Source organism: Amia ocellicauda, unplaced genomic scaffold, assembly GCF_036373705.1.
Source record: "Amia ocellicauda isolate fAmiCal2 unplaced genomic scaffold, fAmiCal2.hap1 HAP1_SCAFFOLD_117, whole genome shotgun sequence".
NCBI classification, from domain to species: Eukaryota; Metazoa; Chordata; class Actinopteri; order Amiiformes; family Amiidae; genus Amia; species Amia ocellicauda.
In genome coordinates, this window is record NW_027102682.1 from 18,119 (window position 1) to 41,556 (window position 23,438).

Here is a 23,438-nt window from a genome sequence, read left to right on the forward strand (position 1 = left end):
TGTTTTCAGTTTCAGATGAGTACCACAATGAATAATACGCTACTATTTGATAATATATTTATTTTCCTTCAAAAAATTATATATGGTGTTGAACCTATTTTTTACTTGGTGTAATACATTGATAAGCCATCTTATACCTGTCTGCTATAATAATAATAATAATCATCATCATAATAATAATCACAGTAATAATAATAATAATAATAATCATCATCATCATCATCATAATAATCATAATAATAATAATACTAGACACCGGTATGATGTTTATGTCATTATTAGATAAGCTGCAGTTTGTTCATTTATGTCTGTTTTAATTCATCATGCATGCTCACTGGCACATGTAGATACATTACTGTAATTACTTACACACATTAGTTTATTTTCCTCCGTTTATTATTTGTTATCATTAGGCTTGATTATAACAATAATAATACTAGTATTTTTAATGTATGTAAAGGGCTGTACGTTTTATTTTACTTTTTCTTAATGACCAAATAGCCTGAAATTATTACATTGTCCCAATATGTACGGTGTGTTACGCAAATTATATTAGCATGGTCTCACTGGGTAATATGGAGCAAAACGCCCAATCTGGTAAAAGTGTGCTCTACACAGGATTTTGAACCAACAACCTTTCAGTTGTCAGTCCAGAATAATAATCAACACAGCTGCATCATAATCATAGTAACAGTAATGGTTTATTTTGTCATATATTTACATTGACAACAAATATTATTATAATTGAATACGGTTTTGTCAAATTCTAATTCAGAAGGGCTGTATTGGCATGGCGAGGTTATGCAAGTATTGCCAAAGCATTTACAGCAAAGGACTGAAGGTAACATAGATTAAGTACAAAACATAATACAGGATACTGATTGTACATTTAAAAGAATAAACATTAAAAGACAAAGAAAATCTATTTTAAAAGAAAAACATACCTACAATTAGGTCCATGAATATTTGGACAGTGACACAATTGTCATCATTTTGGATCTGTACAACACCACAATGGATTTCAAAGGAAACAATCCAGATATTCTTTAAGTGTAGTCTTTCATCTTTAATTTGAGGGTACTAACACCCATTTTTATATGTGTCCCCCCAATTTTAGGGGCTCAAAAGTATTTGGACAAAGTAACATAATCCTGAATTAAATTGTTAGTTTCAATACTTGGTTACAGATCCTTTGCAGATAATGAATGTTGAAGTGTGGAACCCATAGCCATCACCAGATGCTGTGTTTAGTCCCTGGTGATGCTCTGCAAGGCCTGCAGCTGTCTTTAGTAGTGCCTCTTTGTTCTTGTGGCGTTTTGTCTTCAGTTTTGCCTTAGAAATCAAAACAAACCGGTCAGAGAGATAGCAAAAACATTGGCTGTGGAAAAATCTACTATTTGGCAACTTCTTCAAAAGAAAGAACGCACTGGTCAGCTCAGGAACACCAAAAGGCAACGGAAAACAACTGTGGCAGAAGACAGAAGGATTATTTCGCTGGTGAAGAATAACCCCTATACAAGGTGCAGGGCATAACCTGTATGTGGTAGGGTTATCAAACACAGCACTGCTGTCTGCAACATTGGAACACCAAGTGGCCCTTCTAAACTTCTCCAAAAAGGAGAGAGACACCACTTCGGCATCGTAACATAGAAGACGACCACAAAGGGACTCGAACCCTCAATCTTCTGATCCGAAGTCAGACGCCTTATCCATTAGGCCACGCAGTCCTGAATAGTGCAGGGCCACGGCCCTTCATGTTTCAGAAAGGCGAATGCGCTACGCCGACCTCAATGAATCCTTAGTTATATACATATGTTCAAGAACGTTTCTGTAGCTCATGTAAATCAAGTCACACGACAGGCCTTGAAGTTTTCTGTCAGTTTGAAAGTTTTGCTCCTGACAATCCTTTTTGTATTGTGGCATAGTGGCTGTCACAGTGGAAAGTAAGTTGTCCACAGTTGGATGCAAGCTTGCCTGAAGCACAGGAATGAACTTACTCTCGACGTTCCATGTAAAGACTGAAGAAGTGGGCTTTACCTCTGAGGGCAGGGGAATTAGCTCAGGTGGTAGAGCGCTCGCTTAGCATGTGAGAGGTAGCAGGATCGATGCCTGCATTCTCCAGTCTCCAGGCATTTGTGTGCCAGTCTCGGCAGTGCAGCTCACTTTTCTTGCTGTAGGCTGCAGACGCGGAGGCTCACGTCCAGGTGCAACGAACTGTCATCTTATCAGACACCTCTGTGAAGTTGATTCCTTATTCCTTATTTATAAAAAAAATGAGTAATGGTTACTTATTCCTTATTTCTTATTGCTTACGTTTCAAAAATTAAGTAATGCTTACGTGTTACTTATTTGTGATTCTCAAAATAAGTAATTATTAAATATTTCAATTTTTTTCAAGATTTCTCAATAAATGAATTATGGATACATATTTCTTGTTAATGTTTACTTGTTTTTTATGTCTGATTGATGTCTTTTGATCAATAAGTAATGGTTTCTCAATCATTATTTCTATTTTATTTCAATAAGTAATGATTACAATTTTTTATATTTGTCCCTGTTTTACACGAAATTAGTAATAGACACTTATTCCTGGTTTCAGATTTTCAACAAGAACATGTACATAGTTTATTATCTCTAAAAAACGGTTTCCCAAAAAATAAGAAATGGTTACTTATTCCTTATTTCTGTTTCCCAATTTTCCAAATACAGTGATGGTTACTGATTGCTACGTTTTGTATTTGGTTACTTTTTCAGTTTGCCTGTTTTTTTAATGAAATAAAAAAAAAATTCTGTTTCTAGACTCATGAAGAAACAAGCAATGGCTACCTATTCCTTCTTTGTTTCCTGGATCTCAGAAAAAAAGGAATGGTTACTTATTTCAGTTTTCAGTTCTCAGAAAACAAGGAATTGTTTCTTCTTTGTTTCCTGGTTGTCAAAACATAAGGAATGCTTACTTATTTCCGTTTCCCTGTTGCTAATACATTTATAAGAAGCGTACGTTTCTACACAGAAATGAAATACTCCTTCCTGAAGTTTGTGGAAATGACGTTTATTTTTCACGGTTAGCAATAAAGCTACATGTAACATGGTGTCTTCCATTAAGCTTTAGTAAAATCGCCAATTTGTTTGTAGTCTATTTACATGACATGCATGCTGTAGACTCATTCATTGACTTTCCACACGTGTTGACACTTTCCACTTCTGTACGACCTGTTCTTGAACATGGAGGAGGATACAGAATTAGTTACAAAATGGTCTCGTGGAAGAAAAACACACCTAAGGAATTGCAAGAAGACTTTGCAATTCCAGGAGTAAAATAAAAACAACCGGATTACAAGACAGCCAGTTCCTCTTACACTTCATGTAAGCATGTTATGCTTTATATAAAGCTATGTTGTTTTTTGTTTTCAGTTTCAGATGAGTACCACAATGAATAATACGCTACTATTTGATAATATATTTATTTTCCTTCAAAAAATTATATATGGTGTTGAACCTATTTTTTACTTGGTGTAATACATTGATAAGCCATCTTATACCTGTCTGCTATAATAATAATAATAATCATCATCATAATAATAATCACAGTAATAATAATAATAATAATAATCATCATCATCATCATCATAATAATCATAATAATAATAATACTAGACACCGGTATGATGTTTATGTCATTATTAGATAAGCTGCAGTTTGTTCATTTATGTCTGTTTTAATTCATCATGCATGCTCACTGGCACATGTAGATACATTACTGTAATTACTTACACACATTAGTTTATTTTCCTCCGTTTATTATTTGTTATCATTAGGCTTGATTATAACAATAATAATACTAGTATTTTTAATGTATGTAAAGGGCTGTACGTTTTATTTTACTTTTTCTTAATGACCAAATAGCCTGAAATTATTACATTGTCCCAATATGTACGGTGTGTTACGCAAATTATATTAGCATGGTCTCACTGGGTAATATGGAGCAAAACGCCCAATCTGGTAAAAGTGTGCTCTACACAGGATTTTGAACCAACAACCTTTCAGTTGTCAGTCCAGAATAATAATCAACACAGCTGCATCATAATCATAGTAACAGTAATGGTTTATTTTGTCATATATTTACATTGACAACAAATATTATTATAATTGAATACGGTTTTGTCAAATTCTAATTCAGAAGGGCTGTATTGGCATGGCGAGGTTATGCAAGTATTGCCAAAGCATTTACAGCAAAGGACTGAAGGTAACATAGATTAAGTACAAAACATAATACAGGATACTGATTGTACATTTAAAAGAATAAACATTAAAAGACAAAGAAAATCTATTTTAAAAGAAAAACATACCTACAATTAGGTCCATGAATATTTGGACAGTGACACAATTGTCATCATTTTGGATCTGTACAACACCACAATGGATTTCAAAGGAAACAATCCAGATATTCTTTAAGTGTAGTCTTTCATCTTTAATTTGAGGGTACTAACACCCATTTTTATATGTGTCCCCCCAATTTTAGGGGCTCAAAAGTATTTGGACAAAGTAACATAATCCTGAATTAAATTGTTAGTTTCAATACTTGGTTACAGATCCTTTGCAGATAATGAATGTTGAAGTGTGGAACCCATAGCCATCACCAGATGCTGTGTTTAGTCCCTGGTGATGCTCTGCAAGGCCTGCAGCTGTCTTTAGTAGTGCCTCTTTGTACTTGTGGCGTTTTGTCTTCAGTTTTGCCTTAGAAATCAAAACAAACCGGTCAGAGAGATAGCAAAAACATTGGCTGTGGAAAAATCTACTATTTGGCAACTTCTTCAAAAGAAAGAACGCACTGGTCAGCTCAGGAACACCAAAAGGCAACGGAAAACAACTGTGGCAGAAGACAGAAGGATTATTTCGCTGGTGAAGAATAACCCCTATACAAGGTGCAGGGCATAACCTGTATGTGGTAGGGTTATCAAACACAGCACTGCTGTCTGCAACATTGGAACACCAAGTGGCCCTTCTAAACTTCTCCAAAAAGGAGAGAGACACCACTTCGGCATCGTAACATAGAAGACGACCACAAAGGGACTCGAACCCTCAATCTTCTGATCCGAAGTCAGACGCCTTATCCATTAGGCCACGCAGTCCTGAATAGTGCAGGGCCACGGCCCTTCATGTTTCAGAAAGGCGAATGCGCTACGCCGACCTCAATGAATCCTTAGTTATATACATATGTTCAAGAACGTTTCTGTAGCTCATGTAAATCAAGTCACACGACAGGCCTTGAAGTTTTCTGTCAGTTTGAAAGTTTTGCTCCTGACAATCATTTTTGTATTGTGGCATAGTGGCTGTCACAGTGGAAAGTAAGTTGTCCACAGTTGGATGCAAGCTTGCCTGAAGCACAGGAATGAACTTACTCTCGACGTTCCATGTAAAGACTGAAGAAGTGGGCTTTACATCTGAGGGCAGGGGAATTAGCTCAGGTGGTAGAGCGCTCGCTTAGCATGTGAGAGGTAGCGGGATCGATGCCCGCATTCTCCAGTCTCCAGGCATTTGTGTGCCAGTCTCGGCAGTGCAGCTCACTTTTCTTGCTGTAGGCTGCAGACGCGGAGGCTCACGTCCAGGTGCAACGCATTGTCATCTTATCAGACACCTCTGTGAAGTTGATTCCTTATTCCTTATTTATAAAAAAAATGAGTAATGGTTACTTATTCCTTATTTCTTATTGCTTACGTTTCAAAAATTAAGTAATGCTTACGTGTTACTTATTTGTGATTCTCAAAATAAGTAATTATTAAATATTTCAATTTTTTTCAAGATTTCTCAATAAATGAATTATGGATACATATTTCTTGTTAATGTTTACTTGTTTTTTATGTCTGATTGATGTCTTTTGATCAATAAGTAATGGTTTCTCAATCATTATTTCTATTTTATTTCAATAAGTAATGATTACAATTTTTTATATTTGTCCCTGTTTTACACGAAATTAGTAATAGACACTTATTCCTGGTTTCAGATTTTCAACAAAGAACATGTACATAGTTTATTATCTCTAAAAAACGGTTTCCCAAAAAATAAGAAATGGTTACTTATTCCTTATTTCTGTTTCCCAATTTTCCAAATACAGTGATGGTTACTGATTGCTACGTTTTGTATTTGGTTACTTTTTCAGTTTGCCTGTTTTTTTAATGAAATAAAAAAAAAATTCTGTTTCTAGACTCATGAAGAAACAAGCAATGGCTACCTATTCCTTCTTTGTTTCCTGGATCTCAGAAAAAAAGGAATGGTTACTTATTTCAGTTTTCAGTTCTCAGAAAACAAGGAATTGTTTCTTCTTTGTTTCCTGGTTGTCAAAACATAAGGAATGCTTACTTATTTCCGTTTCCCTGTTGCTAATACATTTATAAGAAGCGTACGTTTCTACACAGAAATGAAATACTCCTTCCTGAAGTTTGTGGAAATGACGTTTATTTTTTACGGTTAGCAATAAAGCTACATGTAACATGGTGTCTTCCATTAAGCTTTAGTAAAATCGCCAATTTGTTTGTAGTCTATTTACATGACATGCATGCTGTAGACTCATTCATTGACTTTCCACATGTGTTGACACTTTCTACTTCTGTACGACCTGTTCTTGAACATGGAGGAGGATACAGAATTAGTTACAAAATGGTCTCGTGGAAGAAAAACACACCTAAGGAATTGCAAGAAGACTTTGCAATTCCAGGAGTAAAATAAAAACAACCGGATTACAAGACAGCCAGTTCCTCTTACACTTCATGTAAGCATGTTATGCTTTATATAAAGATATGTTGTTATTTGTTTTCAGTTTCAGATGAGTACCACAATGAATATTACGCTACTATTTGATAATATATTTATTTTCCTTCAAAAAATTATATATGGTGTTGAACCTATTTTTTACTTGGTGTACTACATTGATAAGCCATCTTATACCTGTCTGCTATAATAATAATAATAATCATCATCATAATAATAATCACAGTAATAATAATAATAATAATAATAATAATAATAATAATAATAATAATAAAGTAATAATAATCATCTTCATCATCATCATCATAATAATCATAATAATAATAATACTAGACACCGGTATGATGTTTATGTCATTATTAGATAAGCTGCAGTTTGTTCATTTATGTCTGTTTTAATTCATCATGCATGCTCACTGGCACATGTAGATACATTACTGTAATTACTTACACACATTAGTTTATTTTCCTCAGTTTATTATTTGTTATCATTAGGCTTGATTATAACAATAATAATACTAGTATTTTTAATGTATGTAAAGGGCTGTACGTTTTATTTTACTTTTTCTTAATGACCAAATAGCCTGAAATTATTACATTGTCCCAATATGTACGGTGTGTTACGCAAATTATATTAGCATGGTCTCACTGGGTAATATGGAGCAAAACGCCCAATCTGGTAAAAGTGTGCTCTACACAGGATTTTGAACCAACAACCTTTCAGTTGTCAGTCCAGAATAATAATCAACACAGCTGCATCATAATCATAGTAACAGTAATGGTTTATTTTGTCATATATTTACATTGACAACAAATATTATTATAATTGAATACGGTTTTGTCAAATTCTAATTCAGAAGGGCTGTATTGGCATGGCGAGGTTATGCAAGTATTGCCAAAGCATTTACAGCAAAGGACTGAAGGTAACATAGATTAAGTACAAAACATAATACAGGATACTGATTGTACATTTAAAAGAATAAACATTAAAAGACAAAGAAAATCTATTTTAAAAGAAAAACATACCTACAATTAGATCCATGAATATTTGGACAGTGACACAATTGTCATCATTTTGGATCTGTACAACACCACAATGGATTTCAAAGGAAACAATCCAGATATTCTTTAAGTGTAGTCTTTCATCTTTAATTTGAGGGTACTAACATCCATTTCTATATGTGTCCCCCCAATTTTAGGTGCTCAAAAATATTTGGACAAAGTAACATAATCCTGAATTAAATTGTTAGTTTCAATACTTGGTTGCAGATCCTTTGCAGTCAATGAATGTTGAAGTGTGGAACCCATAGCCATCACCAGATGCTGGGTTTAGTCCCTGGTGATGCTCTGCAAGGCCTTCAGCTGTCTTTAGTAGTGCCTCTTTGTTCTTGTGGCGTTTTGTCTTCAGTTTTTCCTTAGAAATCAAAACAAACCGGTGAGAGAGAGATAGCAAAAACATTGGCTGTGGAAAAATCTACTATTTGGCAACTTCTTCAAAAGAAATAACGCACTGGTGAGCTCAGGACACCAAGAGGCAACAGAAAACAACTGTGGCAGAAGGATTATTTCGCTGGTGAAGAATAACCCCTATACGAGGTGCAGGGCATCAACTGTTTGTGGTAGGGTTATCAAACATAGCACTGCTGTCTGCAACATTAGAACACCAAGTGGCCCTTCTAAACGTCTCCAGAAAGGAGAGAGACACAACTTCGTCATCGTAACATAGAAGACGACCACGAAGGGACTCGAACCCTCAATCTTCTGATCCGAAGTCAGACACCTTATCCATTAGGCCACGCAGTCCTCAACAGTACAGGGACACGGCCCTTCATGTTTCAGGAAGGCGAATGCGCCACGCCGACCTGAATGAATCCTTAGTTATATACATATGTTCATGAACGTTTCTGTAGCTCATGTAAATCAAGTCACACGACAGGCCTTGAAGTTTTCTGTCAGTTTGAAAGTTTTGCTCCTGACAATCATTTTTGTATTGTGGCATAGTGGCTGTCACAGTGGAAAGTAAGTTGTCCACAGTTGGATGCAAGCTTGCCTGAAGCACAGGAACGAACTTACTCTCGACGTTCCATGTAAAGACTGAAGAAGTGGGCTTTACATCTGAGGGCAGGGGAATTAGCTCAGGTGGTAGAGTGCTTACTTAGCATGTGAGAGGTAGCGGGATTGATGCCCGCATTCTCCAGTCTCCAGGCATTTGTGTGCCAGTCTCGGCAGTGCAGCTTACTTTTCTTGATTTAGGCTGCACACGTGGAGGCTCACGTCCAGGTGCAACGCATTGTCAGCTTATCAGACACCTCCGTGAAGTTGATTCCTTATTCCTTATTTATTAAAAAAATGAGTAATGGTTACTAATTCCTTATTTCTTATTGCTTACGTTTCAAAAATTAAGTAATGCATACGTGTTACTTATTTGTGATTTCTCAAAATAAGTAATGATTAAATATTTCAATTTTTTTCAAGATTTCTCAATAAATGAATTATGGATACATATTTCTTGTTAGTGTTTACTTGTTTTTTATGTCTGATTGATGTCTTTTGATCAATAAGTAATGGTTTCTCATTCCTTATTTCCATTTTCTTTCAATAAGTAATGATTACAATTTTTTATATTTGTCCCTGTTTTACACGAAATAAGTAATAGACACTTATTCCTGGTTTCAGATTTTCAACAAAGAACATGTACATAGTTTATTATTTCTGAAACACGGTTTCCCAAAAAATAAGAAATGGTTACTTATTCCTTATTTCTGTTTCCCAATTTTCCAAATACAGTGATGGTTACTGATTGCTACGTTTTCTTGTTGGTTACTTTTTCAGTTTGCCTGTTTTTTTAATGAAATACGTATTTTTTTCTGTTTCTAGACTCATGAAGAAACAAGCAATGGCTACCTATTCCTTCTTTGTTTCCTGGATCTCAGAAAAAAAGGAATGGTTACTTATTTCAGTTTTCAGTTCTCAGAAAACAAGGAATTGTTTCTTCTTTGTTTCCCGGTTGTCAAAACATAAGGAATGCTTACTTATTTCCATTTCCCTTTTGCTAATACATTTATAAGAAGCGTACGTTTCTACACATAAATGAAATACTCCTTCCTGAAGTTTGTGGAAATGTTATGGAAATGACGTTTATTTTTCAAGGTTAGCAATAAAGCTACATGTAACATGGTGTCTTCCATTAAGCTTTAGTAAAATCGCCAATTTGTTTGTAGTCTATTTACATGACATGCATGCTGTAGACTCATTCATTGACTTTCCACACGTGTTGACACTTTCTACTTCTGTACGACCTGTTCTTGAACATGGAGGAGGATACAGAATTAGTTACAAAATGGTCTGGTGGAAAAAAAAACACACCAAAGGAATGGCAAGAAAACTTTGCAATTCCAGGAGTAAAATAAAAACAAGCGGATTATAAGACAGCCATTTCCTCTTACACTTCATGTAAGCATGTTATGCTTTATATAAAGTTATGTTGTTTTTTGTTTTCAGTTTCAGATGAGTACCGCGATGAATATTACGCTACTATTTAATAATATATTTATTTTCCGTAAACAAATTATATATGGTGTTGAACCTATTTTTTACTTGGTGTACTACAATGATAAGCCATCTCATACCTGTCTGGTATAATAATAATAATCATCATAATATTAATAATCACAGTAATAATAATAATAACAATAATAATAATAATCATAATCATAATAATAATAATAATAATACTAGACACCGGTATGATGTTTATGCCATTATTAGATAAGCTACAGTTTGTTCATTTATGTCTGTTTTAATTCATCATGCATGCTCACTGGCACATGTAGATACAATACTGTAATTACTTACACACATTAGTTTATTTTCCTCTGCTTATTATTTGTTTTCATTAGGCTTGATTATAACAATAATAATACTAGTATTTTTAATGTATGTAAAGGGCTGTACGTTTTATTTCACTTTTTCTTAATGACCAACTAGCCTGAAATTATTACATTGTCCCAATATGTACGGTGTGTTACGCAAATTATATTAGCATGGTCTCACTGGGTAATATGGAGCAAAACGCCCAATCTGGTAAAAGTGTGCTCTACACAGGATTTTGAACCAACAACCTTTCAGTTGTCAGTCCAGAATAATAATCAACACAGCTGCATCATAATCATAGTAACAGTAATGGTTTATTTTGTCATATATTTACATTGACAACAAATATTATTATAATTGAATACGGTTTTGTGAAATTCTAATTCAGAAGGGCTGTATTGGCATGGCGAGGTTATGCAAGTATTGCCAAAGCATTTACAGCAAAGGACTGAAGGTAACATAGATTAAGTACAAAACATAATACAGGATACTGATTGTACATTTAAAAGAATAAACATTAAAAGACAAAGAAAATGTATTTTAAAAGAAAAACATACCTACAATTAGATCCATGAATATTTGGAAAGTGACACAATTGTCATCATTTTGGATCTGTACAACACCACAATGGATTTCAAAGGAAACAATCCAGATATTCTTTAAGTGTAGTCTTTCATCTTTAATTTGAGGGTACTAACATCCATTTCTATATGTGTCCCCCCAATTTTAGGTGCTCAAAAGTATTTGGACAAAGTAACATAATCCTGAATTAAATTGTTAGTTTCAATACTTGGTTGCAGATCCTTTGCAGTCAATGAATGTTGAAGTGTGGAACCCATAGCCATCACCAGATGCTGGGTTTAGTCCCTGGTGATGCTCTGCAAGGCCTTCAGCTGTCTTTAGTAGTGCCTCTTTGTTCTTGTAGCGTTTTGTCTTCAGTTTTGCCTTAGAAATCAAAAACAAACCGGTCAGAGAGATAGCAAAAACATTGGCTGTGGAAAAATCTACTTTTTGGCAACTTCTTCAAAAGAAAGAACGCACTGGTCAGCTCAGGAACACCAAAAGGCAACGGAAAACAACTGTGGCAGAAGGATTATTTCGCTGGTGAAGAATAACCCCTATACAAGGTGCAGGGCATCACCTGTTTGTGGTAGGGTTATCAAACATAGCACTGCTGTCTGCAACATTGGAACACCAACTTGCCCATCCAAGCTTCTCCAGAAAGGAGAGAGACACCACTTCGTCATCGTAACATAAAAGACAACCACGAAGGGACTCGAACCCTCAATCTTCTGATCCGAAGTCAGACGCCTTATTCATTAGGCCACGCAGTCGTCAACAAGGGAGAGCCCTGGCCCTTCATGTTTCAGAAAGGCGAATGCGCTACGCCGACCTCAATGAATCCTTAGTTATATACATATGTTCAAGAACGTTTCTGTAGCTCATGTAAATCAAGTCACACGACAGGCCTTGAAGTTTTCTGTCAGTTTGAAAGTTTTGCTCCTGACAATCCTTTTTGTATTGTGGCATAGTGGCTGTCACAGTGGAAAGTAAGTTGTCCACAGTTGGATGCAAGCTTGCCTGAAGCACAGGAACGAACTTACTCTCGACGTTCCATGTAAAGACTGAAGAAGTGGGCTTTACATCTGAGGGCAGGGGAATTAGCTCAGGTGGTAGAGTGCTTGCTTAGCATGTGAGAGGTAGCGGGATTGATGCCCGCATTCTCCAGTCTCCAGGCATTTGTGTGCCAGTCTCGGCAGTGCAGCTCACTTTTTTTGCTGTAGGCTGCAGACGCGGAGGCTCACGTCCAGGTGCAACGCATTGTCAGCTTATCAGACACCTCCGTGAAGTTGATTCCTTATTCCTTATTTATTAAAAAAATTAGTAATGGTTACTAATTCCTTATTTCTTATTGCTTACGTTTCAAAAATTAAGTAATGCTTACGTGTTACTTATTTGTGATTTCTCAAAATAAGTAATGATTAAATATTTCAATTTTTTTCAAGATTTCTCAATAAATGAATTATGGATACATATTTCTTGTTAATGTTTACTTGTTTTATATGTCTGATTGATGTCTTTTGATCAATAAGTAATGGTTTCTCATTCATTTGTTTCCATTTTTTTTCAATAAGTAATGATTACAATTTTTTATATTTGTCCCTGTTTTACACGAAATAAGTAATAGACACTTATTCCTGGTTTCAGATTTTCAACAAAGAACATGTACATAGTTTATTATTTCTGAAACACGGTTTCCCAAAAAATAAGAAATGGTTACTTATTCCTTATTTCTGTTTCCCAATTTTCCAAATACAGTGATGGTTACTGATTGCTACGTTTTGTTGTTGGTTACTTTTTCAGTTTGCCTGTTTTCTTAATGAAATAAGTATTTTTTTCTGTTTCTAGACTCATGAAGAAACAAGCAATGGCTACTTATTCCTTCCTTGTTTCCTGGATCTCATAAAATAAGGAATGGTTACTTCTTTCAGTTTTCAGTTCTCAGAAAACAAGGAATTGTTTCTTCTTTGTTTCCTGGTTTCAAAACATAAGGAATGCTTACTTATTTCCATTTCCCTGTTGCTAATACATTTATAAGAAGCGTATGTTTCTACACAGAAATGAAATACTCCTTCCTGAAGTTTGTGGAAATGTTATGGAAATGACGTTTATTTTTCACGGTTAGCAATAAAGCTACATGTAACATGCTGTCTTCCATTAAGCTTTAGTAAAATCGCCAATTTGTTTGTAGTCTATTTACATGACATGCATGCTGTAGACTCATTCATTGACTTTCCACACGTGTTGACACTTTCTACTTCTGTACGACCTGTTCTTGAACATGGAGGAGGATACAGAATTAGTTACAAAATGGTCTCGTGGAAAAAAAACACACCTAAGGAATTGCAAGAAGACTTTGCAATTCCAGGAGTAAAATAAAAACGACCGGATTACAAGACAGCCAGTTCCTCTTACACTTCATGTAAGCATGTTATGCTTTATATAAAGTGTAACTGCCTCTCAGCTTTAGTTAAGTTTGTGACTATTTTTTTGGTTCCTACCTAAAATTAATAGGATATCGTAGAGGCGGAACTAATTAGCGCCATCCTTGTGTTCCGCACGTAATTAAAGGGGGCACAACATCTAAAGTGTAGAGCTAAAACATAGCATCGCAAGAGCTCTCCGAGCTAAGTAAATATTAAGAATATAAAGATATCTAAATGTATATTATCCGAGTAAAGAAGACAAGGAAGAAGGCTTTTGAGATTTAGCCCCTCCTAAGTAGGAAGCAGCCTACGAGGTATGTTTCTTTTGTATCCAGTTGTCTGTGATATATTTCATGTGCATAGCTTGTGTTAACTAGTGTGTAACTATAACGGCACAAACTGTATTCAAGACATACATACATGCATTGTATTTATAATTTCCTTTTATTTTTTTTCTCTCTTTCAACCCAGTTCTCACGGGTTGACATGATATGTTGTTGAAATAAAACCCCGTTTTTTAACCAAGACCTCGTGCTTCGTGTTGACTACTGGAGGGAGCTACAGTGAGAACTCGTCTGCTCCGCATGAGGAGGCGAGGAAGACGGCATCGGAGAGCGCGAGTCGTGGCTGGGCTGAGACATCTCCATCGCAGCGCGCGCCTTCACAGACGGCATCGGAGAGCGCGAGTCGTGGTCGGGCCGAGACATCCGCACATGACAGCGCGAGAAGAGGCAGCGCCCACGGAAGAATCAGGTTTCATAACGCAAATTAAGCTGTAATTCAGAGACATTAAGCGTTCTGGGCAAGAGAATGAGACATTTCTTTGCATTTCCCATTAGTTAATGTTTTGTTTACTTACCTTTTCTCAAATTGAAGTGGATTGATATTGCTACTGTGTTGATATTGTGTCTACTGATGAGTAGGATGTGAATATTAAGAACTATTAGTACCGAGAGTAAGGCAGAATTGGTCATATTTAGACTTAAAAGTGAATGGTTATTACTTAATGTGGTATATGTACAAGTTTAACTAAGAGTTAATATTTTTGGTTTGTTTAATTTCATTTGTGGTAATTTAAGATTTAAATAAGGCCATATATAACTATAACAAGTTATCAGGCAAGAAGACCATAGCTCCATAGATCACAAAGTGAGTGTTACTAGTCTTTGAGTACAGTTAGTACAGTTTTTATTTTGGAAAAAGCAAGTTAATTTAGCTGCAGAGAGTAATTTTTCTCCAAAGTAGTGTCAGTAGCTGCAAGTAATTAAAGGCTGACTATTCACATATCAGAGATTAAAAACAACTACTCAATTGAGCTTAAGCTAAGTTAAACATAACTTAGATTATTGTGAACAAGGTAATTTACTCAACTAAAAAACAAGTTTAGATTTAAACCAAACTAAAGCAAAATGTCAGAGTTTGAGCTTTTCTTTGAGAGTGACAAAGAGGGTGCAGGTGAAGACGCGCAGCAGCACTGCGCAGACATGCAACCACAAGCTGCTGAAGGCACAGGAGATAACCACACTTCCTCACAAGAGCCACATAGAAGCCAAAGGGTCCGCAGGTTTACGGAAAAGGGCCAAGAACTGCACGATCAGCAAGTAAGAAGATTTGCACACCGTTTCAGTGTGAGCTACGAGAAGTGGAAAGCTATCGCTAAGGATGCCAAACAAGCGCTGAGTGGACAATGCTCAAACAACCTGCTGCGTGACCACATTACTAAGATAAGCAATGCCTCAGATAATCTGAACGTTGTTTATGAAGATTTAAGGCACATTGACATTCCCGACCAAGACACACGTCGCAGAGCAGACACCTGCGAAGCAGTAACAAGAACAATCATCCAGACTGCAAAGGCTCTTCTAGACACAAGAGGGGGTGAAGAACAAAGAGTGAAATCAATAGAGCCTGTAATTGAAGCTGCAGCCTCAGACAAAGTAAGCGTCAACTCTCACCGCACCAAGTCGTCTGCTCATTCTCAAACTAACTCAAGAATAACATCCCGTTCAAGCCAGTCTTCTGCAAGACGAGATGCTGCTGCTGAAGTTGCTGCCAATGAAGCCACTTTAAAAGTACTGCTAGAGCAAGAACGTCATATCAAAGAACTTGAAAGACTCGAAACTGAAGCAGCCAATTTACGAGCTAATCAAGAGGCTGAAAATGCAGAAAGACAAAGGGTGCTGGAAGCCAAGCGCAGAGAACTAGAAAGATTGGAGACAATCAAGAAGCTAGAGGCTGCTAAGGCGAGACAGCAAGTATATGAACAAAGTGAATGCTCAGATGAAGAAATATTTGGGCTGCTCCATCAATGTGTCCCTCCGAAGGAGAATGAGGAAGTCAAGCATGAAAGTAGCCTATTGCAGCATTGCTCCCCACCTCACTCTCTGACACAACCAAAACAAGAAGACAATACTGCAGCTCTTGTTAGAGCATTCGCAGAGTCCATCAGTGCGAGTCGTCTTCCCGTACCTGAACCAACAACGTTCAACGGCGACCCACTCAGATTTAATGACTGGAAAGTCTCCTTTCAGACACTTATTGACAGGAAAAACATACCAGCTGAAGAGAAAATATACTATCTGCGAAAGTATGTGGGTGGACCAGCCAAAAAGGCCATTGAAGGCTACTTCTTGCTAGGCACAGAGTCAGCTTATTGTGCAGCGTGGACCATCCTAGAAGAGAGATACGGCAATCCATTCCTTATCGCCAAGGCCTTCAGAGATAAGCTTGATACGTGGCCCAAAATAAACTCTAAGGGGAGTGTGGAACTTCAAGAACTCGCTGACTTCCTTCGCAGCTGTGAGGCGGCCATGTCTCAGATCAGAGGTCTTGAAGTACTCAACGACTGCAACGAAAATCAGAAAATACTCTCTAAACTTCCAGACTGGCTGACCTCAAGATGGAATAGGAAGGTGATAGAAGTGGAAGAACAAAGTCACACGTTCCCAAGCTTTAGCCAGTTCGTCAAGTTTCTCACACGTGAAGCCAAAATCGCCTGTAACTCAATAACGTCCCTCCACGCTCTAAAACCAAGTGAAAATGAGAAGATCAAGGTTTCAAAGACAAGAGGTCATGGAGCAAAGGTATTGGCAACCAACTCAGACGAGAAAGCTGTTACCACAAGCTGTATCTTCTGTGAGAAGGCAGGTCACAGTCTACACAAGTGTCGCAAATTTATGGATGAGACTATTTCAGAGCGAGTCAAGTTTGTTCAAGAGAAGAAATTGTGTTTCGGCTGTCTGAAGTTTGGCCATCGCTCGAAGGACTGTGAAAACAGAGAGATCTGTGATATGTGTGAAAAAAGACATCCAGCTTGCCTCCATGATAATCGCACCAAAGAAGAAAGGATGTCAACACGGCTTAGTGGAGCAGGGAACAGTGGCAAGTCAAGGGAAAGGAAAATAGAGCGGCCACAAGATAGGGCAGCAAGATCATCACGTGAGTCAACATCCAACAGAGTTTTACAGAATGTTAAAGACACTCATACATCCACAGTCATTCCAGTGTGGTTGTCAGTCACAAGTGAGCCAGATCGTGAAGTTCTTGTGTATGCACTCCTCGATACACAGAGCGACACGACATTCATCCTGGAAGAAACGGCAAAGACTCTTCACACAAAGAAGGAACCAGTTCAGCTAAAGCTCTCCACAATGGCTTCAAGAAACACAGTTGTGTCCTGTCGGAAACTGACTGGACTACAAGTGAGAGGATTCTACTCAGACAAGATAATTCCTCTGCCAGTGACCTACTCAAGAGAATTCATCCCTGCAAACAGAGATCATATTCCCACACCAGAGACTGCAAAGGCATGGCCTCATCTGGAACACGTCGCAGACGAGATTGCTCCTCAACAAAGCTGCGACGTGGGCCTGCTAATCGGCTACAACTGTCCTCAAGCTCTTGTCCCAAGGCAAGTGGTGCCTGGTAAAGAAAATCAGCCCTTTGCTCAGAGAACAGACCTGGGCTGGAGCGTAGTTGGCTATGGCAACCCATGTCTTGACTATGGAGATGAAATTGGAATAAGTCACCAGGTCATCGTGAGGCAAGTGATGCCTGGTCTTCAGTCCTCTTCAAACCTCACAAGCGAAGTTCACTATGTCTGTAGAACTCAAGTCAAAGAGGTAGTCTCACCTGCAGATGTCATCAAGGTGCTGGAATCGGACTTTGTCGAAAGGTCTTTGGAGGACAGTCACATCTCTCAAGAGGATCTCCGATTCCTGTCAAAGATGGAAAGAGGCATCAGGCTCAAGGACAATGGTCATTATGAGATGCCACTGCCATTCAAGAATGAAAGACCCAACTTACCAGATAACATGGTGTGCGCCATCCACCGTCTCAGATGCCTAGAACGGAAGCTGAAAAGAAACAAACAGTACTACAAAGACTACAAGACCTTCATGGATGAGATCATAACACGTGGAGATGCAGAAAGGGTCCCAGAAGAAGACCTCAATAAAGCTCCAGCATGGTACATCCCACACCATGGGGTGTATCATCCCCAAAAGCCTGGGAAGATACGTGTTGTCTTCGATTGTTCGGCGAGATTTCAAGAGACATCCTTAAACGACCATCTCCTGACCGGTCCAGAGCTGACAAACACCTTGGTGGGAGTTCTGTGTCGTTTCCGGAAAGGTCCAGTGGCAATCATGTGTGACATTGAACGCATGTTCCACCAGTTCCACGTTAAAGCAGAAGACCAAGATTACCTAAGATTCCTGTGGTGGGAGAATGGAAATCTTGAAGCCAAACCATCCATCTACCGGATGAAGGTCCACTTGTTTGGCGCTGCTTCATCACCTGGCTGCGCTAACTATGGACTCAAGCACCTCGCAGCCGAAGGACACGGACACTTCAGTGAAGCCACCATCAAGTTCATTCAGAAGAACTTTTACGTTGATGACGGCTTGTCAAGCTTAGCGTCTGAAAGCCAAGCTATTCAGTTAGTGAAGGAGGCAAGAGAGCTCTGCAACAAAGGCAAACTCAGGCTGCACAAGTTCATTTCCAACAGCAAGAAAGTCCTAGCCTCAATCCCCAAAGAAGAATGTGCAAAAGCTGCCCAAGACCTGGACATGGCCCTGGGAGAGCTACACGTGGAAAGAGCACTTGGCATACAGTGGTGCGTGGCTTCTGACGAGTTCCAGTTCAGAGTGATTGTGAAAGAAAATCCACTTACCCGAAGAGGAGTTTTATCCACTGTCGCTTCAGTATACGATCCACTCGGATTTGTGGCACCGTTCATCCTGGTGGGAAAACAGATTCTGCAGCAGATGTGTCATAACAAGCTCAGTTGGGATGACATCTTACCTGATGATCTTCGACCCCTGTGGGAGTTTTGGCTCCAAGACCTGCAAAACCTGGCTGGTGTAAAGATTCAGAGATGCTACATTCCATTAAACTTTAAGGTTCAGAGCTACGAGCTCCATCATTTCTCTGATGCCAGCGTGTCAGGTTATGGCGAGTGTTCGTACCTCAGAGCAGTCAGTGCATCAGGTGAAGTCCACTGCTCTTTGGTAATGGGGAAGTCAAGAGTAGCCCCTGCTAAGGTTACCACCATACCAAGACTTGAGCTGTCAGCAGCAGTCGTAGCCGTCCGCACCAGTGACATGCTCAAAAGGGAACTGGAGATAGATTGCCTACAGGAATTCTTCTGGACCGATTCAAAGGTTGTCCTCGGATACATCAGTAACGAGGCCAGGAGATTTCATGTGTTCGTGGCAAACCGTGTGGAACGCATCAAGCAAAGTACGGAGTCTGCGCAATGGAGGTATGTGGCTTCCGAAGAGAATCCAGCAGATCATGCCTCAAGAGGTCTTGCAGCAAAACAACTTGTAGCTTCCAACTGGTTCACGGGTCCAAGCTTTCTTTGGCAGAAAGAGCTGACCAGCGAAGTAGTCAAGGTGGGAGAGATTGCAAGTAGTGATCCAGAGATCAAGAAGGCCCAGGCTCATGACACCCTGGCAAAGGAAATAAGGTCACTGTTAGATTGTCTACGAAAGTTCTCTGACTGGTCAAGAATGGTGAAAGCTATAGCCAGACTAAAGCGGCGTGCAAGGGAAGCGAAAGGCCTCAGGCCAAGGTCCTGGGAAAGCACCAGTTTAGAGGAAAGGAGAGATGCAGAGCTCAGCATAATCAAGATGGTCCAACAAGCAACCCTCTCTCAAGAAATACAGGGCATCCAGTGTCATAAGAACTCACAAATCAAAGACAAGGCCAACAAGTTACACAAGTTGGGTCCATTCCTGGATGACCAAGGTATCCTCAGAGTCGGAGGCCGCTTAACTCATGCTGCTCTTCATCCACATGTGAAGCATCCAGCTGTTCTCCCTAGAGACAGTCACGTGTCGGCATTACTCGTCAAGCACTATCACGAGAGAGTGCACCATCAGGGACGGGGAATGACCATAAATGAGATCCGATCCAATGGTATATGGATCCTGGGATGCAGCAGGGCAGTGTCATCCCATATTTACAAATGCACAACGTGCAGGAAGTTCAGAAGATGCACAGAACAACAAAGGATGGCAAATCTCCCGGAAGATCGAATGGAAACAACCCCTCCATTTACTTACTGCGGGATGGACTGCTTCGGGCCATTCCACATCAAGGAAGGAAGAAAAGAGTTAAAGCGTTATGGACTCTTACTTACCTGCATGTGTTCCAGAGCAGTGCATATTGAAATGCTCGACGACTTGACCACAGATGCCTTCATTAACGCTCTGCGTTCATGCATCGCTATTCGTGGAATAGTACGGCAAATAAGGTGTGATCAAGGGACAAACTTTGTTGGTGCCAGGCGTGAGTTCATTCAAGCATTAAAGGAGATGGATCAAGAGGAACTCAAAGAACTGAGATGTGAGTTCATCATGAACACCCCAGCTTCAAGTCATATGGGTGGCGTCTGGGAAAGACAAATTCGCACTATCAGAAGTGTCTTGACGTCCATTCTAGAACAGTCAGCCAGACAACTTGACTGCTCCTCACTACGAACGTTCCTATATGAAGTTATGGCGGTTGTAAATAGCAGACCTCTGACCACTGATCATCTGAACGATCCATCCTGTCCAGAGCCCTTGACACCAAATCACATCCTGACCATGAAATCCACGATCATCTCTCCACCTCCTGGAAAGTTCGTCAGGGAAGATCTGTACCTCCGTAAAAGATGGCGCAGAGTTCAACTCTTAGCCAACAACTTTTGGACACGGTGGAAAAAGGAATACCTCCTCAATCTCCAACAGAGACAGAAGTGGACCAAAGACCGCAGAAACGCTAAGGTCAATGATATTGTCATTTTGCAAGATGATGCTACACCACGAAACCAGTGGAAGTTAGCAAAGGTTATTGAAGTGTACCCAGGAAAGGACGGAAGAGTGAGAAGGCTCAAGTTGCTTATCGGCGATTCAACTCTGGATGGAAGAGGAAAGCGCATCTCTAAACCTGTTCATTTGGAGAGGCCCATCCATAAGACAGTTACATTGTTGGAAGCAGACTGAAGACTCCAGCATCCTCTAGTCACTCTTTCAACTAGTTCTTAAGTTAAGATAATAAGTAAATAGTTAGTACTTTGAAATTAATATTATGTGCAGTTTATATGCAGTATGTGTGTCTCCAAGCTGTTCTGAGAAATCACTTGTGATTTGGTGGGAGTGTAACTGCCTCTCAGCTTTAGTTAAGTTTGTGACTATTTTTTTGGTTCCTACCTAAAATTAATAGGATATCGTAGAGGCGGAACTAATTAGCGCCATCCTTGTGTTCCGCACGTAATTAAAGGGGGCACAACATCTAAAGTGTAGAGCTAAAACATAGCATCGCAAGAGCTCTCCGAGCTAAGTAAATATTAAGAATATAAAGATATCTAAATGTATATTATCCGAGTAAAGAAGACAAGGAAGAAGGCTTTTGAGATTTAGCCCCTCCTAAGTAGGAAGCAGCCTACGAGGTATGTTTCTTTTGTATCCAGTTGTCTGTGATATATTTCATGTGCATAGCTTGTGTTAACTAGTGTGTAACTATAACGGCACAAACTGTATTCAAGACATACATACATGCATTGTATTTATAATTTCCTTTTATTTTTTTTCTCTCTTTCAACCCAGTTCTCACGGGTTGACATGATATGTTGTTGAAATAAAACCCCGTTTTTTTAACCAAGACCTCGTGCTTCGTGTTGACTACTGGAGGGAGCTACATAAAGATATGTTGTTTTTTGTTTTCAGTTTCAGATGAGTACCACGATGAATATTACGCTACTATTTGATAATATATTTATTTTCCTTAAACAAATTATATATGGTGTTGAACCTATTTTTTACTTGGTGTACTACATTGATAAGCCATCTCATACCTGTCTGCTATAATAATAATAATCATCATAATAATAATAATCACAGTAATAATAATAATAATAATAATAATCATCATAATAATCATAATAATAATAATAATAATAATAATAATACTAGACACCGGTATGATGTTTATGTCATTATTAGATAAGCTACAGTTTGTTCATTTATGTCTGTTTTAATTAATCATGCATGCTCACTGGCACATGTAGATACAGTACTTTAATTACTTACACACATTAGTTTATTTTCCTCCGCTTATTATTTGTTATCATTAGGCTTGATTATAACAATAATAATACTAGTATTTTTAATGTATGTAAAGGGCTGTACGTTCTATTTTACTTTTTCTTAATGACCAAATAGCCTGAAATTATTACATTGTCCCAATATGTACGGTGTGTTACGCAAATTATATTAGCATGGTCTCACTGGGTGATATGGAGCAAAACACCCAATCTGGTAACAGTGTGCTCTACACAGGATTTTGAACCAACAACCTTTCAGTTGTCAGTCCAGAATAATAATCAACACAGCTGCATCATAATCATAGTAACAGTAATGGATTATTTTGTCATATTATTACATTGACAACAAATATTATTATAATTGAATACAGTTTTGTCAAATTCTAATTCAGAAGGGCTGTATTGGCATGGCGAGGTTATGCAAGTATTGCCAAAGCATTTACAGCAAAGGACTGAAGGTAACATAGATTAAGTACAAAACATAATACAGGATACTGATTGTACATTTAAAAGAATAAACATTAAAAGACAAAGAAAATCTATTTTAAAAGAAAAACATACCTACAATTAGGTCCATGAATATTTGGACAGTGACACAATTGTCATCATTTTTGCTCTGTACAACACCACAATGGATTTCAAAGGAAACAATCCAGATATTCTTTAAGTGTAGTCTTTCATCTTTAATTTGAGGGTACTAACATCCATTTCTATATGTGTCCCCCCAATTTTAGGCGCTCAAAAGTGTTTGGACAAAGTAACATAATCCTGAATTAAATTGTTAGTTTCAATACTTGGTTGCAGATCCTTTGCAGTCAATGAATGTTGAAGTGTGGAACCCATAGCCATCACCAGATGCTGGGTTTAGTCCCTGGTGATGCTCTGCAAGGCCTGCAGCTGTCTTTAGTAGTGCCTCTTTGTTCTTGTGGCGTTTTGTCTTCTTTTTTGCCTTAGAAATCAAAACAAACCAGTCAGAGAGATAGCTAAAACATTGGCTGTGGAAAAATCTACTATTTGGCAACTTCTTCAAAAGAAAGAACGCACTGGTGAGCTCAGGAACACCAAAAGGCAACGGAAAACAACTGTGGCAGAAGACAGAAGGATTATTTCGCTGGTGAAGAATAACCCCTATACGAGGTGCAGGGCATCACCTGTTTGTGGTAGGGTTATCAAACACAGCACTGCTGTCTGCAGCATTGGAACACCAACTGGCCCATCCAA

The 23,438-nt window shown here is 38.3% G+C and overlaps 1 protein-coding gene and 6 non-coding genes across 7 annotated transcripts; 3 read left to right on the forward strand and 4 right to left on the reverse strand.

Moving 5' to 3' along the window:
* Positions 1-1,654: 1,654 nt before the first annotated feature.
* trnar-ucg (transfer RNA arginine (anticodon UCG)) lies at positions 1,655-1,727 on the reverse strand. Its single transcript has one exon. It is a non-coding gene; the product is annotated as a tRNA-Arg (tRNA).
* A 321-nt stretch (positions 1,728-2,048) lies between these two features.
* trnaa-agc (transfer RNA alanine (anticodon AGC)) lies at positions 2,049-2,121 on the forward strand. Its single transcript has one exon. It is a non-coding gene; the product is annotated as a tRNA-Ala (tRNA).
* Positions 2,122-5,056: 2,935 nt separating this feature from the next.
* trnar-ucg (transfer RNA arginine (anticodon UCG)) lies at positions 5,057-5,129 on the reverse strand. Its single transcript has one exon. It is a non-coding gene; the product is annotated as a tRNA-Arg (tRNA).
* A 321-nt stretch (positions 5,130-5,450) lies between these two features.
* Positions 5,451-5,523, forward strand: trnaa-agc (transfer RNA alanine (anticodon AGC)). Its single transcript has one exon. It is a non-coding gene; the product is annotated as a tRNA-Ala (tRNA).
* A 2,971-nt stretch (positions 5,524-8,494) lies between these two features.
* trnar-ucg (transfer RNA arginine (anticodon UCG)) lies at positions 8,495-8,567 on the reverse strand. Its single transcript has one exon. It is a non-coding gene; the product is annotated as a tRNA-Arg (tRNA).
* A 3,331-nt stretch (positions 8,568-11,898) lies between these two features.
* On the reverse strand, positions 11,899-11,971 carry trnar-ucg (transfer RNA arginine (anticodon UCG)). Its single transcript has one exon. It is a non-coding gene; the product is annotated as a tRNA-Arg (tRNA).
* A 1,708-nt stretch (positions 11,972-13,679) lies between these two features.
* Positions 13,680-21,777, forward strand: LOC136721589 (uncharacterized). Its single transcript, XM_066697408.1, has 2 exons — positions 13,680-13,938; positions 14,096-21,777. The coding sequence occupies exon 2, from the start codon at positions 15,034-15,036 to the stop codon at positions 21,115-21,117; it is 6,084 nt and encodes a 2,027-aa protein (XP_066553505.1). The 5' UTR covers positions 13,680-13,938; positions 14,096-15,033; the 3' UTR covers positions 21,118-21,777.
* The last annotated feature ends 1,661 nt before the right edge of the window (positions 21,778-23,438 follow it).

What these genes read in the sequence shown, in the direction of transcription:
- LOC136721589 (XM_066697408.1), top strand. Translation starts at nt 15,034, where the DNA reads ATGTCAGAGTTTGAGCTTTTCTTTGAGAGTGACAAAGAGGGTGCAGGT.